Source organism: Aureobasidium namibiae (genome assembly GCF_000721765.1).
Source record: "Aureobasidium namibiae CBS 147.97 unplaced genomic scaffold scaffold_11, whole genome shotgun sequence".
Taxonomy (NCBI): domain Eukaryota; kingdom Fungi; phylum Ascomycota; class Dothideomycetes; order Dothideales; family Saccotheciaceae; genus Aureobasidium; species Aureobasidium namibiae.
The window spans coordinates 20,269-34,824 of NW_013581198.1; the positions used below are offsets into that span (position 1 = coordinate 20,269).

General features: G+C 51.3%; 7 protein-coding genes across 7 annotated transcripts; 4 read left to right on the top strand and 3 right to left on the bottom strand.

Annotated features, from left to right (window-relative positions):
- Nucleotides 1–260: 260 nt before the first annotated feature.
- Nucleotides 261–2,304, top strand: M436DRAFT_64710 (uncharacterized protein; the record flags this gene model as incomplete). Its single annotated transcript, XM_013570849.1, has 2 exons — nucleotides 261–359; nucleotides 448–2,304. The coding sequence occupies 2 exons, from the start codon at nucleotides 261–263 to the stop codon at nucleotides 2,302–2,304; spliced, it is 1,956 nt and encodes a 651-aa protein (XP_013426303.1).
- Nucleotides 2,305–3,463: 1,159 nt separating this feature from the next.
- Nucleotides 3,464–5,335, top strand: M436DRAFT_49070 (MFS general substrate transporter; the record flags this gene model as incomplete). Its single annotated transcript, XM_013570661.1, has 2 exons — nucleotides 3,464–4,076; nucleotides 4,131–5,335. The coding sequence occupies 2 exons, from the start codon at nucleotides 3,464–3,466 to the stop codon at nucleotides 5,333–5,335; spliced, it is 1,818 nt and encodes a 605-aa protein (XP_013426115.1).
- A 719-nt stretch (nucleotides 5,336–6,054) lies between these two features.
- Nucleotides 6,055–6,720, top strand: M436DRAFT_64712 (uncharacterized protein; the record flags this gene model as incomplete). The annotated part of the gene is made up of 1 exon (XM_013570850.1): nucleotides 6,055–6,720. One exon carries the CDS (start codon nucleotides 6,055–6,057, stop codon nucleotides 6,718–6,720), a length of 666 nt encoding a protein of 221 aa, XP_013426304.1.
- A 1,429-nt stretch (nucleotides 6,721–8,149) lies between these two features.
- M436DRAFT_28101 (uncharacterized protein) lies at nucleotides 8,150–8,362 on the bottom strand (the record flags this gene model as incomplete). Its single annotated transcript, XM_013570638.1, has 1 exon — nucleotides 8,150–8,362. A coding segment is annotated over one exon (213 nt), but the record flags the coding sequence as incomplete, so codon positions are not given.
- A 348-nt stretch (nucleotides 8,363–8,710) lies between these two features.
- Nucleotides 8,711–10,086, bottom strand: M436DRAFT_73652 (putative lectin family integral membrane protein; the record flags this gene model as incomplete). Its single annotated transcript, XM_013570908.1, has 2 exons — nucleotides 8,711–8,838; nucleotides 8,898–10,086. The coding sequence occupies 2 exons, from the start codon at nucleotides 10,084–10,086 to the stop codon at nucleotides 8,711–8,713; spliced, it is 1,317 nt and encodes a 438-aa protein (XP_013426362.1).
- Nucleotides 10,087–10,494: 408 nt separating this feature from the next.
- M436DRAFT_64714 (SURF6-domain-containing protein) lies at nucleotides 10,495–12,125 on the top strand (the record flags this gene model as incomplete). Its single annotated transcript, XM_013570851.1, has 3 exons — nucleotides 10,495–10,512; nucleotides 10,565–10,648; nucleotides 10,707–12,125. The coding sequence occupies 3 exons, from the start codon at nucleotides 10,495–10,497 to the stop codon at nucleotides 12,123–12,125; spliced, it is 1,521 nt and encodes a 506-aa protein (XP_013426305.1).
- Nucleotides 12,126–13,388: 1,263 nt separating this feature from the next.
- On the bottom strand, nucleotides 13,389–14,537 carry M436DRAFT_82822 (uncharacterized protein; the record flags this gene model as incomplete). The annotated part of the gene is made up of 2 exons (XM_013570909.1): nucleotides 13,389–14,154; nucleotides 14,239–14,537. 2 exons carry the CDS (start codon nucleotides 14,535–14,537, stop codon nucleotides 13,389–13,391), a joined length of 1,065 nt encoding a protein of 354 aa, XP_013426363.1.
- Nucleotides 14,538–14,556: the final 19 nt, after the last annotated feature.

Sequence of the window (14,556 nt, forward strand, 5' to 3'; positions counted from 1 at the left end):
GGTCCCTTGGCAATAATTATTCCAGTCTCGTATGTAGAAAGACCATGACTGCCCCAGACCGGCACGCCGTTGCTTAACGTCGACTCCCTATCCCTTTTGCTTAACGGCTTTCCGCGCCTACCTCTGCTACAATAATTGTCAAGAGACCCCTTCTGCTTCTGCAGCATATCATCATCCAACTGCTTTTCACTCCTTCAACAGTTCACCAAACGGCCTGTGGCCGCTGCCAAAATCGTTTGATCATTTATACCCTCACAATCATGTTTTCTTTGCGAACTATATCTTCAATACTCTTGCTGGCAGGGTCAGCATTAGCAGGTCCTAATAATGAGACGAGTCCTACACATATCTTCCGCTCGGTAAGTAAGATCCGCAAGATATACCGGAGGCAGACAACTTTGTCGCATGCCGTCCAAACAACAGCTACTAACCAGCTTTTGCGAATAGCGGCCAGATCTACATGCGCCGATGCTTGAGATGACTCTTCTGAGACCCGAATTAGTTGCACCAGGATATATCATGCTCGCACCATACCGCAATCTGGATCCTGGACCTTACATCTACGACAATTGGGGACAACTAGTCTGGTCCGGCGCTGGTTCGAGCGGACCCAAGACTGCCCATGCGCCGCATCCCTGCACTTACAAAGGAGAAGAACATCTATGTTATTTCCAAGGACAACAACATCAAGGCTTCGCCCGAGGCCATGGAGTCATTATGGATAAAAACTATCGTATCGTCAAGACAGTCGAGAGCTCTGGAGCCGGAGCGTCAAGCGACATGCACGAGTTCAGAATGACACCATACTCGAATGGCACCACTGCACTCATGACCGTCTATCAGCCGCGCATGTACGATTTGACAACCAACCCCAAATTCCAGATCAAGGACGGCATGGGCTGGATTGTCGAGGGCGTTTTCCAAGAGATCGAAATCGAGACTGGCAGAGTGGTGTTTGAGTGGAGAAGTACAGATCACCTCGACCCTAGTTTGACCTACACGTTCCCAGGACGAACAGACACATCAGGAAACGGATTGAGCGAAAACACTCCTTGGGACTATTTCCACATCAACTCCATCGACAAGAATCAGGATGGCGATTACCTGATCTCAGCCAGACACATGGCTGCAATCTACAAGCTTTCTGGTGTAGATGGATCCATCATGTGGGAGATGGGTGGCGCAAACCCGACTTTCCACCAGACAAACTTCAACTTCTCTTCTCAGCATCACGCTCGTTGGGTCAGCGAGAACGAGACTCACACGGTAATGACCTTCTACGACAATGCTAGCAACGGATTCAACCGCACCGACAAGTTCTCACACGGTTACGTCGTTTCTGTCGACCACATCGCAAACACTGCAACTATGATCAAAGAGTATGGCGCGCCCGAGGCATCAGGAGGTGTACTCTCAGGCTCTCAGGGCAGTATGCAGGTCCTGCCCAATGGCAACATCCATCTTGGCTGGGGCGAACACCCTTACTTCAGCGAGCACACAGCCGACGGTTCAGCTGTTATGTACGCAAAAGTCGCATATCGCGCCAGTAACGTTATGATATACCGCTCGCACAAATTCCCTTGGGTTGGTCAACCGTTGACCAAACCTGCTCTATGGACATACTCAAAAACGAACGACGAGAAATCAGGCATGGCCTTCTACGTCTCCTGGAACGGAGCGACCGAGGTTGCATCGTGGAACTTTTACGCTAGCGCAAACAGAACCGGACCTTTCGATTTGGTTGGGAACACGAAAAAGACTGGTTTCGAGACGGTGATGCGCTACAACAACGTCTCGACTTGGGCCTTTGCCGAAGCTTTGGACAAGGATGGCAACGCTCTCGAGAGGAGCGTTATTCAGAAAACCTTTGTGCCCAGCGTCACACTTCGCGATCACTGCGACGAGTGGGCTTGTGGAAAGGCAGAGCCGATCCGTGACGAGGACGCCCACTACGATCCTTACAGCCAGGTCAAGGCCGAATTTCTCAGTAACAACCGTGGCTACGACACAAGCGCATATTATGCCGAGCTTCCAGTGAGCGCAACCGAGCAACAAGCAGCAGTGGAGAAAGCGCAACATCAGCGAGACGTCAAGCTACGATTGCTGATCTGTGTTCTTGGAGGAACTGCTGGAGTCGGCTTCCTCGTCTTTGCTTTGATTCTTGCTCGCAAGCAACTACCAGGCGCCATGCCTAGCTCCTTTATCAGGAGGGTGTCTGATGTCAAAGATGCCATCAGTGTCAAACTGCTAGGCAAGAAGTACGCCCAGGTCGACGAAGAAGAAAAGTTCCTCGATCAATCTTGATTGATCTCTCACTTCCGACCATTTTCTTATGTCTTTTTGTTTTCCTCTTTGATTTTGCATCATCATCATCATCACTATATCCAAAGCGAGCATTTGGGTCGGAGTTTTATCTGTGTTTGGAAATGGTCGAACAATTAGTGGGACCGCATAGCTGGCAATGCACTCAGCGAGTTCTGAGATTCTGTTCATATGATACCAACAATGACTCTGCAGGGAGTAGCAAGAATCGAGTCACAATATGAAAAAGAAGACGGCGATCTACATACAAACCATGTCCTGGTTCATCAAGGCCAGAAAATCGTGAAACCTGACAACCCTGGTGGAATCTGAAACCACGAAGGATAATTTTGTTCGCCTACAAATCATGCACGACGTCGACAATGGCCAAGGACAGATATGGTGGCTTGTCGCATGTTTGGGCGTGGGTGCAAGCGTCGTCGGCAGAGCGCATTGGAGCAACAGATTGGCAAGACGGGTACGACCAGCGTTATCGGAATCGATTGATCAAATGTACATGCCGTGCGAGGGCTGGCAAGGAGGCAGCGTGGCGGAGTTGTCAGGCAGACCCACTTTCTGATATGCGCGAGCTTGACACGGCGGACAGCAGTCGTGTGCACATGGCCATCCGGCTTGGCAGGGTGGGAACAGAAAGACCAACAGGACCAGAATGAGAACAAAGGTCGATCTTGTCCGTGGTAGGGTTGACTCGTCTTTTGTGTGTCTGTTAACTCCGGGTTTCCATTCTCATTTCCTATATCTACCTGCAAAAGAGTGTAAATACGAGGTCTTGGGAAGCTCGTGTTTTCTGGACGTCATCAGCGGCGTTTTTCGAGTGGGAATTCTTGGGACTCGGACTGGAGCATTGCGTACGCACTCTAGAATGCACCGACAACAGTATAAATCTGGTCACCTCCGCCAACGATCATTGAACCACCCAATTGGCGACTCTACACGTACAGAGCGCGATGGTACGGGCTCGCCATTTGGATCACCGTACATAAGGGAAGAAGAGGAGGAGAGCTACTTCGAGCGCCAACTGCCCGCATACCAAGATGGACCAAGAAGCGGACCAACGACGCCGCACGCTCTCGAAGCCGGCACTGGAACCACGCCTCTTCCTGACACCGACCATGGTCCCGGCACCCCGTCCAAGCCAGCAATGCCGCCGCGATCCTCGTCGCTGAAGCCATACCAGCTCAATACACATGTCGACCGCACGCCGCAATTGCCATCCGGAGCGACGACCCCACTGGCCCATCTGCCTGCACCAGGCCTGGTGACATATCCCCCCGAACCTGCCACATGGACCAACATGCCCAACAAGGGCCAGCTCGCCCTGCTTGCTGCGAGTCGCTTCGTCGATTTCTTCCAGATGGCCGCCCTGCAAACATACATGGTACACCAGCTCAAGAGCTTCGATCGCAGCCAGCCCGACTCGCTCATATCCCATCAGGCAGGTGTGCTCCAGGGCAGCTTTACTGCTGCCCAAATCGTCACGAGTATCCTCTGGGGCCGTGCTGCGGATCAACCAGGAGTAGGCAGAAAATTGGTCCTCAACATTGGAATGGTCGGTACAGCGATTGGGTGTATCGGTGTCGGCTTCAGTACAAGTTATCAGCAGGCAGTCGCTTGGAGAGTCTTGAGTGGAGCCATCAACGGCACGGTAGGAGCGGCTAGGACCATGGTCGCAGAACGTACGGACAAGCGCTGGCATCCTCGCGCTTTCTTGCTCCTTCCTGCTGCTTTCAATGTTGCCAATGTCTTGGGTCCGAGTAAGCTAAACCTTCGCCATCTACCTGCCTCGCATATGCTAATTCGTGAGATAGTCCTTAGCGGTCTTCTCGCTGACCCGGTAGCGGCTTATCCTCATCTGTTCGGTCCCAACTCGACCTTCGGCGGCGCAGAAGGCATTGCCTGGATGAAGAACCACCCCTACGCCGCACCCAATCTCCTCTGCAGTCTTCTACTCATAATTGAAGCACTACTCTGTACCTTCTTCCTTGACGAAACCCTCAAGGGCTTCACCGAAGTCGACGTGGGCGCTTTCAACCCGCTAACAGTTGCTAAGGGCATCTGGAACCGTCTGTACGAGGTCAAGAACAAAGGCTACAAATTGGTCGGCGAGACAGCCATGGCCCGCAGAGGACTTTTGTCGGGTCGTGAGGAGGGAAGCATCGAACTCGACCGCATCGCCGACGCAAACGAAATCCGTGAGAGACAGGACTCGCACGCTTCACGACCAATGCAGCGTCTACCTTTCCGTCGTGTGTGGACACCCAACGTATGCTGGACTCTTTTGTCGATCGCCATATTCGATTTCCATATGGGAGCCTTCTCAACTCTGTGGATTTTGTTCCTATCTACATCCCGCGAGTTCGTGCCTGGGAACAGCACAGACGGCAAACCGCAAAAGCAAGAAAGAGGTGTTTTCAAGTTCGGAGGCGGTCTCGCTTTCCCACCTCCTACGATCGGACTCGCTATGGCCATCATCGGCTTCATCGGCATCATCCTCCAATTCGTGCTCTACCCACGCGCGAATGCGAGATTCGGCCTCATGCGCTGTTTCCGCTCTTCACTTTTCCTGTTTCCTCTAGCGTACTTTTTAGCACCTTACATCGCACTCATGCCCTCTGACTCTGCTTCGCCAGCCCCAGCATCAGGGTTCTGGATCTGGCTCGGCATCGGCGGCGTTGTGTTCCTTCAAGTCGCTGCTCGCACTTTTGCACTTCCTGCCTCTATCTTGTTGCTTAACAATAGTTCTCCCCATCCTTCTGTGTTGGCTACCATCCACGGTTTGGGGCAAGCGGATAGTGCGGCGTTCAGAACCATTGGACCTATATTGTCGGCGTCTTGGTATGGTATGTGGCTTGAAAGAGGTGTAGTGGGCATGGCATGGTGGTACGTTGCTGCCATCTCGGCTTTGGGGGCTGCAGCGAGTTTCAAAGTCAGGAATGGAAATGGGCATGAGATCATGTTGCCTGGAGAAGAGGAGAGAGCCGATGAGCAAGCGCCTGAGCCGACGAGGAAGTAGCATGTCCGCACGTGTCCATTTTCCATTTATCCTTTGTGTACAACGCTTTCCCGCTCGAATGTCCCGAGCTTCATTTCCCTTGAAGCTAGATTCTCTTTCCTTCCACTGCATCATCATTCTAGAGTATCATGAGACTTGAAGCAGGAGTTACCAAACCTACACCTTCCTCTGAAGAAGTGATCACAGATAGGGCGCGAAATGACTTTTGAAACACCCTTCACAAACGGCGCATTCTCCAGAGTATCCGCCTGTATACCCTTCTGGAAATCGTTGTAAGTAAGGTGGAACTGCTTTGCTCGAGACTGTTATGCCAAACAGCAAACAATATTGGATTTCACAGGACGAACTGGCAGCGGCGTCGCAAGAAGACGATCAAAGCGCAGCTGCCTTCCTGCCGTAGCTTCAAGCTTCCGATTGGCAAATCATGCACCAACACCTCAGACGTAAGGCATTCTCCTATACTTATTTACGAATATCGCTGTCTTGCTTATTGAAGCACACCGGTGAGTGGTCTAGTAGTAACGAAAACCAAAGTTGCTGAACCCAGGCTGACCAATCAACCGGTCGGCATCAAGCACATGCTATACCACATCTCCCACGCCATCAACGCTGACCAGCCTAATCACACTGACGATCCTCCGCTACAGGCACCACATAAGAACAACTGACAAGTATCAAACCATGTTTCATATCTACACCTCTCCATTTCCCATCTCGCAATGTTCTCCAAAGCACTCCACAGCAGCATAGCCAGTTGGTCCTTCCACGACGACAGTTTCACACAAGCAACAAAAGACAAAGTATTCCTCTACCAACTCTCCCATCAAGACATCAAAGCAATCACACCGCACACACTGGTCATCGGCAACGTCTGCGACGAAGACAGAACATCAACGAAAATCCACCGTCAACTCGCGGACCTAAACATCCTCATCAAATCAGATAATCACCTCAATGCCGCTGCCATCAATGGCACCTCCATGGCCAAGAACATCGTCCTGATAACACGGCACAAGCTTTCATTGCTCGTGAATTTGCTTTTCTGGTGGGAGGAGGAGATGATGAGATGGGATGGTTTCGAGGCCAAAAAGGCAAACTATGCTCAGCAGTTGGAGGAAGCGCATCCGGATGAGAGTGCAGAAGAAAGGTCAAGGAAGATGAATGAGGCTGTGAAGATTATTACGGTGATGCAAAGGGATATGCCTAGTCAGCGGCAGGAGGGTAAGGAAACTAGTTGGAATACTACAGGCGGCAGTAGGAGGGAATGGGAGTTGAGGGAGTCGGAGAGGTGGGTGTCTGAGAGGGGAGGACCGGGTGGAGAGGTAGTTGAAGATGAGCATGGATTGCCTGCTTATGAACATAGTGGTGTAGACGGGAGAGAATGAGATTTGGCGTTGAAGAAAGAGTCTGGTATCCCCAAAGGGGTGGTCTAGACGAACCATAATCGTGACCTTGTCTTATTGATTTGGGGATCTTGATTGCCTTCCTGAGCCAGTGTGCGCCTAGCGTTGAGCTTGGACGACTGACGGCGTGGATGCAACTACAAAGCTGCATACTATGGTGAGCTCTATCGATATGAGACAATTCTTCGGATCGGACATTCCATAGAGTTAACCAGAGCTAAGAGCAATACGAGACGTGGTGGAAGTTCAGACGTGACAAGGTTTTGGCAATACAAGCACTGGATGACTTTTGATCTGTCTCTGCGAAACACTTGGTTTCCATTTGCGCATGATTTAAAAATCGGTCAAATGGCTATGTTCAAGGTCGTTCTGGTAAAGTGATAGACGAGAGCGTTTTGTGTTGAGTTTCATATTCTTGATTCAGCCTAAGAGCCGCGAGAAGTATGTAGAGGGTTGTGGCGTTGTGGAAACCATTGATAGGGATCGCCTGCTCTATGATAGTTTGTGGTGAGGAGCCCGGGACAAAGGAGGGTGAGTGCTGAGGACGGTGTGCTCCATAGTCTCGGTTCATGATGATGTGAGGTTCAAGTTGGGCATTGAGCGTCTCCTGCTTCCAAGGTCTGGTATCGAGACCGCTCATGATGGAAGAAGAAGCAAAGCGGGTCTTGTTCGAAGCCCTCTATGCTAGGCGGTTCCACGTGTGCCACCAGTCAAACTGTACCAAGTCCCATTTGGCCCACGTCGACTTGGGACAGTGGCATCCATTGGGTTTCTCGCCCTCCCATTCCGTAATGATCTGGTAAGGCACATACACACCACGCCACGTATGACTAAACTAATGTTGCCAGAACCACCATTCGGCACAATTGGTCTCGTAACCCAAAGTGTTGTCCTCTCTACCACCTCTCACGTCAAGCTCGAACCAAGACCTCTCTGTCTCGATGTCTTCCTCATCATGATCTGGATCCCCGCTCCCTATACTGAGTTTTGTTCGTCGATCCAAGTCGAACGACGAGAACTCGAAGATCTCTCTCAATAACATTATCTCGTGGTGGAGTAACTGGGACCCCAGCTTTCTGACACGATTTTCAAATTCAGGCAGCCAGTGAGACTCGGCACAAACCCATAGAAGGATGTATGCTTGCGCGAACTTCTCACTGTCGACTGTTGGCGGCTTGTGATCGACTTGGCATGTCGCCGCTCTGGCAGCCCAGAATTCCGTCGCCTTGTTCGCGACCAGCATAGCGACGTTAAAAGTCCGTGAGATAGTCCGTAAGTCGCGCAGTTCGATTGGAAATGGAGCCAGGCCGTCCGCTTTGTAACGCTGATTTGCTACGTTCTTGTGGAAGTGGTGCCCTCCAGGAGGATCACACTGAGCAGGATCACACGCACAAGCTTGGGGCTGAACTTTTGCGGTCCTGGAGATGATGCTGACCAGGATTTTGGCGGCAGAGAGCGGATCTGCATTCTTGCAGACCGCAGTGAGTATAGTGTAGGCATTGTCTATGAGAAGTGACCGCATGTTGCGGCTGATTGAAGACAGCGCTAGACGGTCCGAGATTGTGGTCTGGTGTTTGTATAGTAAGAGCATCAGCTCATTTGGCAGAACTGGTAGCAGCGTCATTTTTGAAAACGGTGATGAAATCGTCTTGAGAGATGAGGAGCAGGGAGAAAAGTGGGAGCGCTGGGAGGTACACAAAAAGAGTGGTCGAATGTAGCAGAGATCAAAGCGCGTAAATCTGCATTCGCTGTCAGACACGCACCTGAAACGCCGCACCATACGCCTCTTGTCCCTGGCCAAAGGCGTTCCGCCGAGCGATGAACATCACTATTTCGAAAGGTCTGTCTCTATACAACAAAGATATGTAAGAATCGCTAATTTCTACAAGCGTTCATGGACAAACGCTAATCTTGACGCATCAACATAAACATGAATATACTGAAGAAAAAGATATACACGAATCTGATGAGATCACAAATACTTCTTAGGAGCACTTGCTCTGCGCTTCTTGTAGATGATGTAGGCGCCGGCGAGCATGACCTGGAAGGCAATAACGACGAAGATGAACATACCCATCTTGGGAGCCGCAGTGGAGATCACTAAGAAGCAATGTTAGCGATCTGATTCTAGAGCTGGCTATGACATAGAAGTGACTTACTGTGAGAAATTGTCTCGGGGAGATGCTCGGTCAAACCTCCACGAACGCCCTCGATAGACTGCTGTAGGTTAGTCAAGTGCTCGCGGTAGTCCTTGCCCTCAACATCGCGCTGAATGGCGAGCACAATACGCTCAATGTTTTCAACACGACGACTCAAAGGAAGAAGGGCCTCGCCGGTAGTCTGTTGATGCGTCTTGTCGCTAGAATCACCAGCATTGGGACCGGTGACCTTGGCCATCAACTCAGCATGGCGTTCGTTCAATTGACGGGACAGACGCTCAAACTCGCCAAACAGGGTTGCAATCTGGTGATTCATTGCTTGCATGCGGTTGTGAAGATCGGCAAACTGATGTACCTGGTCCAGGATAGTGCTGGCGTCGGCATCGGGAAGAGCTTCAGGAGCACCAGGGAACTTGTCTAGTTTTTCAAGATGCTGGCGCTTGGCCTCGACGTTGGGTTCCTCACGGGTGATGGAATTTGTGGTGGATGCGGCAAACTTGTAGAGCTCGAACGAATCGGGGTTCTCAGAAGCAGCGGCGGAGACACCGAAGAAGTAGCCAGGAGGGAGGTTGACCTTCTCGCTGTGGAAGCAGGGTGTACCGTCGATATCGACACGGAGACCATGAGCACCGTTCTCGATGCGCAGCTTGCTGGGACGACCCAAGTTGCGGTAGGCATAGTCACAGTGACCAAAGGCCAGACTGTCAACATTGTGGTGGTCCTTGAAGTTGGCCGTGCCGTCGTTGAGGAAACCGCGGATAGATCCTCCACGCGGACCGTATTGATCAACGACCAGGGCAAGACCGTCGAACTTGCCAACGGTGTATATACTGCTTTGGCCGACAGCAGAACGGCCAGTGTCGACGAACCAGAAGTTCAGGTTACCACTGCCACGCTCTTGGCCCGAGGCACGGAACTCGGTCTCGACAATCCATTCAGGTTGGGTGATGGGGTTATCGGCGAAGATGGCGCCCCTTGTGCCGCCGGGAGCGGGAGGAGTGAGGATGATGCGGTCGGATAGTAGTTGGGGAGTGTGGTTCTCGCCAGAAAGGTGCCAGCCGGGGACGGCGCGTCCATTCGGTGAGATGGCGCCCTTGTGGCCGAAGGAGAGACCTTCGATAACATAAGACGCTTGTGCTGAGGCAGTGAAAAGCAGCCATGCCAGCGAAGCATGTGATAGACGAGCCATGATCTACTCGGCACGCGAGGCTGAGGGACGGAAGGTGCGGAGCAGCGAGACAGAGACCAGGCCAACGGTGACGACAAGAACCAGCTTGTTGACCTCCTTGAAGATGGTGACGACGTTGGGCGAGCAGTCGAGGTAGTGGGAGATGGTCAGGCCGCCTTTGTGAGTTGCGTCGAGGGCGAAGTTTTCCATGGTTGCAACTTGGTCGCGCTGGCCAGTTGGCGCGAACAAGGAAGCTTCCTTCCCATCTACCCCAGACTGATCGTCATTGCCCGTTTCAAAACTTCCAGAGACGATTCCGCGCCAAGGCCAACCCGCAGACGAAAAGTTCGGCTTCAGCAAACACGCAGACGACCCATTCGCATCGCCCATCTTGCCACTCGTACTTTCTTTCTCTGATATAATCTCATCATGGCCGACGATCTAGAGGTGCACAAGTCCGCCCCCTGTTTTCTCCCGCCTCAATACTCATCTCCCGCAGGCACGTCTTGAAAGTCACGCTCAGGCGTTTGAGGGTCTTCTTTCTCTCATCCCCGCCAACGAATACTATTCAAAGGACAATAGCGTATGTCCGCCATCACACTTCTGTCTCTAGCACACCCTGCTCACACTGCTCTCTGCAGGACCAATGGCAGCGCAAGAAGCAGACCAAAGAGCAGAAGCGCCAAGCAAAGCGCGCAAAACTCGACCCTGCAAACCAAAAATCTGCAAAGGACGTCATGGACGAGAATGAGCGCAAGAGAAAGCGAGAGCTGGGAATCCAAGACGACATCGACGATTCATCTGCACAAATCGATTTGCCCGTCGAGAAGAAGCAACCCGCTAAGAAGCAAAAGGTCGACGAAGAGGACGATGACGACGACAGCGACGACGATGCCGACGCTACCACAAGCAGCAAGAAGTCACAAGCAGAGAAGAGAAAGGAGAAGCGCCGCCTGAAGAAGGAAAAGGCCGACAAGCAAAAAGCAAAGCTGGACGCTAAGAAGGCCGCTCGCAAGCAGGAACCCCAGTCTGCCGCTGGCGCCGAAGAGTCTGCCGATGAGGACATGCAAGACGCCGAGGACGTATCTGCCGATGAGGCTGCTGACGACGCCATGGACTTCTCCGGTCTGGTTGACAACGACGAAACCTCAACACCAGCAAGCCCCGACCAACCCGAGATCTTCGACAACTCTACGAACCAGTCTGCCACATCTTCCTCATCATCAATAGTCCCTGCCTCAAATCCTACAGAGGGAGACGCTCCCGCCACTACAAAACCCAAGAAAGCACTTGCTCTCAAGCTGCCAGAAGTCAACGCTGAAGAATTGCAAGCCCGTTTGAAGGCCCGTATCGAGGCGTTACGTGCTCAGCGTAAGGCTGATGGCCCAACTGGTGGCCCTCGCAACAGACAGGAACTTCTTGAATCGCGTCGCAAGAAAGAGGAGGCTCGTAAGCAGCACAAGAAGGAGTTGCGCCTGAAGGCAAAGGAAGAGGAGGAGCGTCTTAACAACGAGCGTCTGCGTGGCAGTGGTAGCCCTCTGGCTACTCCCGACATCTTCTCACCGCGTCCGGTAGACGAGAACAACTTCTCCTTCGGCCGTGTCGCATTCGACGATGAGGAGGCCGATCCCACACTCGGCTCCATTGCCGGACACAAGAAGAAGAAGGGTCCTTCAGACATCAAGACCGCTCTGGCCGCTGCCGAAAGGAAAGCCCAACGACTCGCAGGCATGGACGAGGACAAGCGCAAGGAGATCGAAGAGAAGGACATGTGGCTCAACGCAAAGAAGCGCGCACACGGCGAGCGCGTCAAGGATGACCAATCTCTACTCAAGAAGACCCTGAAGCGCAAGACAGACCAAAAGACAAAGAGCGCAACGCAATGGAACGAGCGCCTCGACAACGTCAAGAAGGGCAAGGAGATGAAAGACAAGAAGAGAACCGAGAACCTGGCCAAGCGCGCCGCTGAGAAGGGTGGTAAGAAGGGCAAGAAGGGTGCCAGCGGCGGCGCCAAAAAGAAGGCAAGACCTGGCTTCGAAGGCAAAGGATTCAAGGCTTGATCCTATTGTAATGTCCCGTCTCGTTTTTCTTCTACTAACATTAGCGGAATCATGGTTTTTGTTTCTTTTTTTGCGAAAAAGGGGGGCTTTTTTTTCTTGGTTTGGTTTTGGGGGATCTATCATGGCAGAAAGGGTTCTGTCTTACAAAAATTGCTTGATACCTTCTTTAGTTTTGGTATTGTTAACAACCACTTTTTCCACCATGTCACGTATAGCAATCTCCTCACGTACTGATGACTGTCTTATGTACAGAGGGAATGGGAATTCGTACAGACGAAAAGTAACTCATACCACCGCCCAAAGTCATAGACCTCTGGAGAGCACGAATACCTACCAGTCACCAGTACAGTCATGCTGAGCCTTTTGACGCCTCATCTGTTCACCTTCTACACCATCTCATCTCCATTGTAACATCAACTCTGATTAACGACAAGGCTCTCGCAACATCACCCCTCGACGCTATCAAGTATTCGCATCGACTCGAGGTCAAAGCATGCACCTCTTCAAGAAGAACCCAGGTGCATCTTGACCAAGATGGACACCTCAAGCTCCAGCACCAGTGCAGGTTCTCGAGTACCCAAAAACTTCTTCACCACCCACCGTTCCAAAGCCTTTCTTGAGACCCCACGGGCACCAACTATTGCAAGACCTTCTTTGATACCACCAAGAACATCAAAAATAACTCTGCATCACAAACCTCTTCCGTGCCAGAAGGATCTCGCCAACAAAGACCCACCACACATCGATATCTACTTCCCAACTCCGGACCAAAATATCCAAACAACACCAGAGTGGTATGGCACGCAGCTCGCAAAACAACAAGCATACCAAGAACAGAGGGTTTTTGCCAAACGTCAGTGTGTGAGATTTGGTGGTTGTGGTGGTTGTTCTGGTGCTGGTGCATCTGATGATTACGGGGATGGTGACTGTGACGAGGCAGACACAAAACAAGCATGGCAATTCTCACAGCTTGCAAAAGACTTTGCGGCCAAAGAGCAAAAGTTTTTCAAGACTATGGCGGGAAGATGTAAAAGGATAGATGAAGAGGTAGAGGAAGAGGAGTTTCCATGGCGAAGTTCAGATAGGAGAAGTGGTATTACCAGACATTCGGGATCAAAATGGTGTTTTTTTTTTTTGACAAATCATTCCTGTCAATTGAGGTTTAGATGTATATATTGTGTATAATCTTCAAGAGTAGAAGGAACACCATGTGTGGACTCTTGATATGAAAGTGTTATTTTCTTCAGTCCTGTACACCCGAGCTTACAAACAAGCCTCAGTATTCTCATGAGTACTTGCTTCCTCATCCGCACTCGCTCTAGTCATCAGCTGCACCTCTTTCCCAAACCACTGCTGTTCCTCTTGCTCCTGTTTCTTTCTCAAAGCCAAGAATTCCGCACTCTTAATACTCTGCTCAGCTGCAGCGGCCAACATGCGGGATTTTAGTTGAGCTTTGGTAACAGCTTTTCCTTGGTAGGTTGTCCGTCTTTCGCCTCTTACTTTGCTCTCTGGACTTGAAGGCTTGGGATGGTGTTGCTCTTTGTGGATGTCGGTATCGCGAGTGGTGGTGGTGGTTAGAAAAGACCAGACCCAGGTTATTATTGAGAGGATCAGTGTCGGGAGTGCTGAGTCGTTTGCTGGGTTGTTTGCTGTGTCGTTTGAAGCGGACGATTTGGGGGTACACTGAATAGGTTGTTCTGCGGCTACACTTGGAATGTCATGCGGGGGTGGAGTCGCTTGAGATGAGTGTGCTGAAGGTTCCTCGTAATCGTTTGGATGCTGAGAAGGCCCTTCTCCTACACAATTGTCTTGGCTTTGGGATAGAGCTTCGAATCTTGCGTCACGCATGCTAGACGTAATCTCGTGTAGGATAGCTCTGGCATTGCGCATCTGTTCCTTGAGTTTCTGGATGATGACTGTCTTGCTGTCAAGCTCCTCTGTCTTCCTGTGAAGCTCCTCTGTGAGTGCGGCCGTAGACTGCTCAGCCTCTGTCATCTGGTCGCGCAGAGACAGTTTCGCCTCATGTTCTCTGAACAAACAACGAGACAGGTAGATCGAATGAGCACGCTGTTACTCATATCTCGCATATATATCTCTTGTTTGACGCTCCGACTGTGACAGTTGGTGGTCCAGATGTTGTGCAAAAGATCGTAGAGTCTCGATGACTTCATTTTTCTCAACCATGACTCCTTCGTATCTCTCGAGCAGTGCGGTCTTGCGCAACAACTCGCACTCGAGAGTTCCGCAGAGATTGTGGGGACGATCACAGTAGAAGCATCGTGTAGTATCAGCCTCGATGACGGAGTCTCTTGCCAGTCCATTCTCGGATATGGTATCTGCCTGATTTGATGCTTCGACAGCAGGATTCTGCATTTCAGCAGGTGTCTGGATGGGATTAGTTATGTCGGCCATTGTAAGATCGTATTCGGTA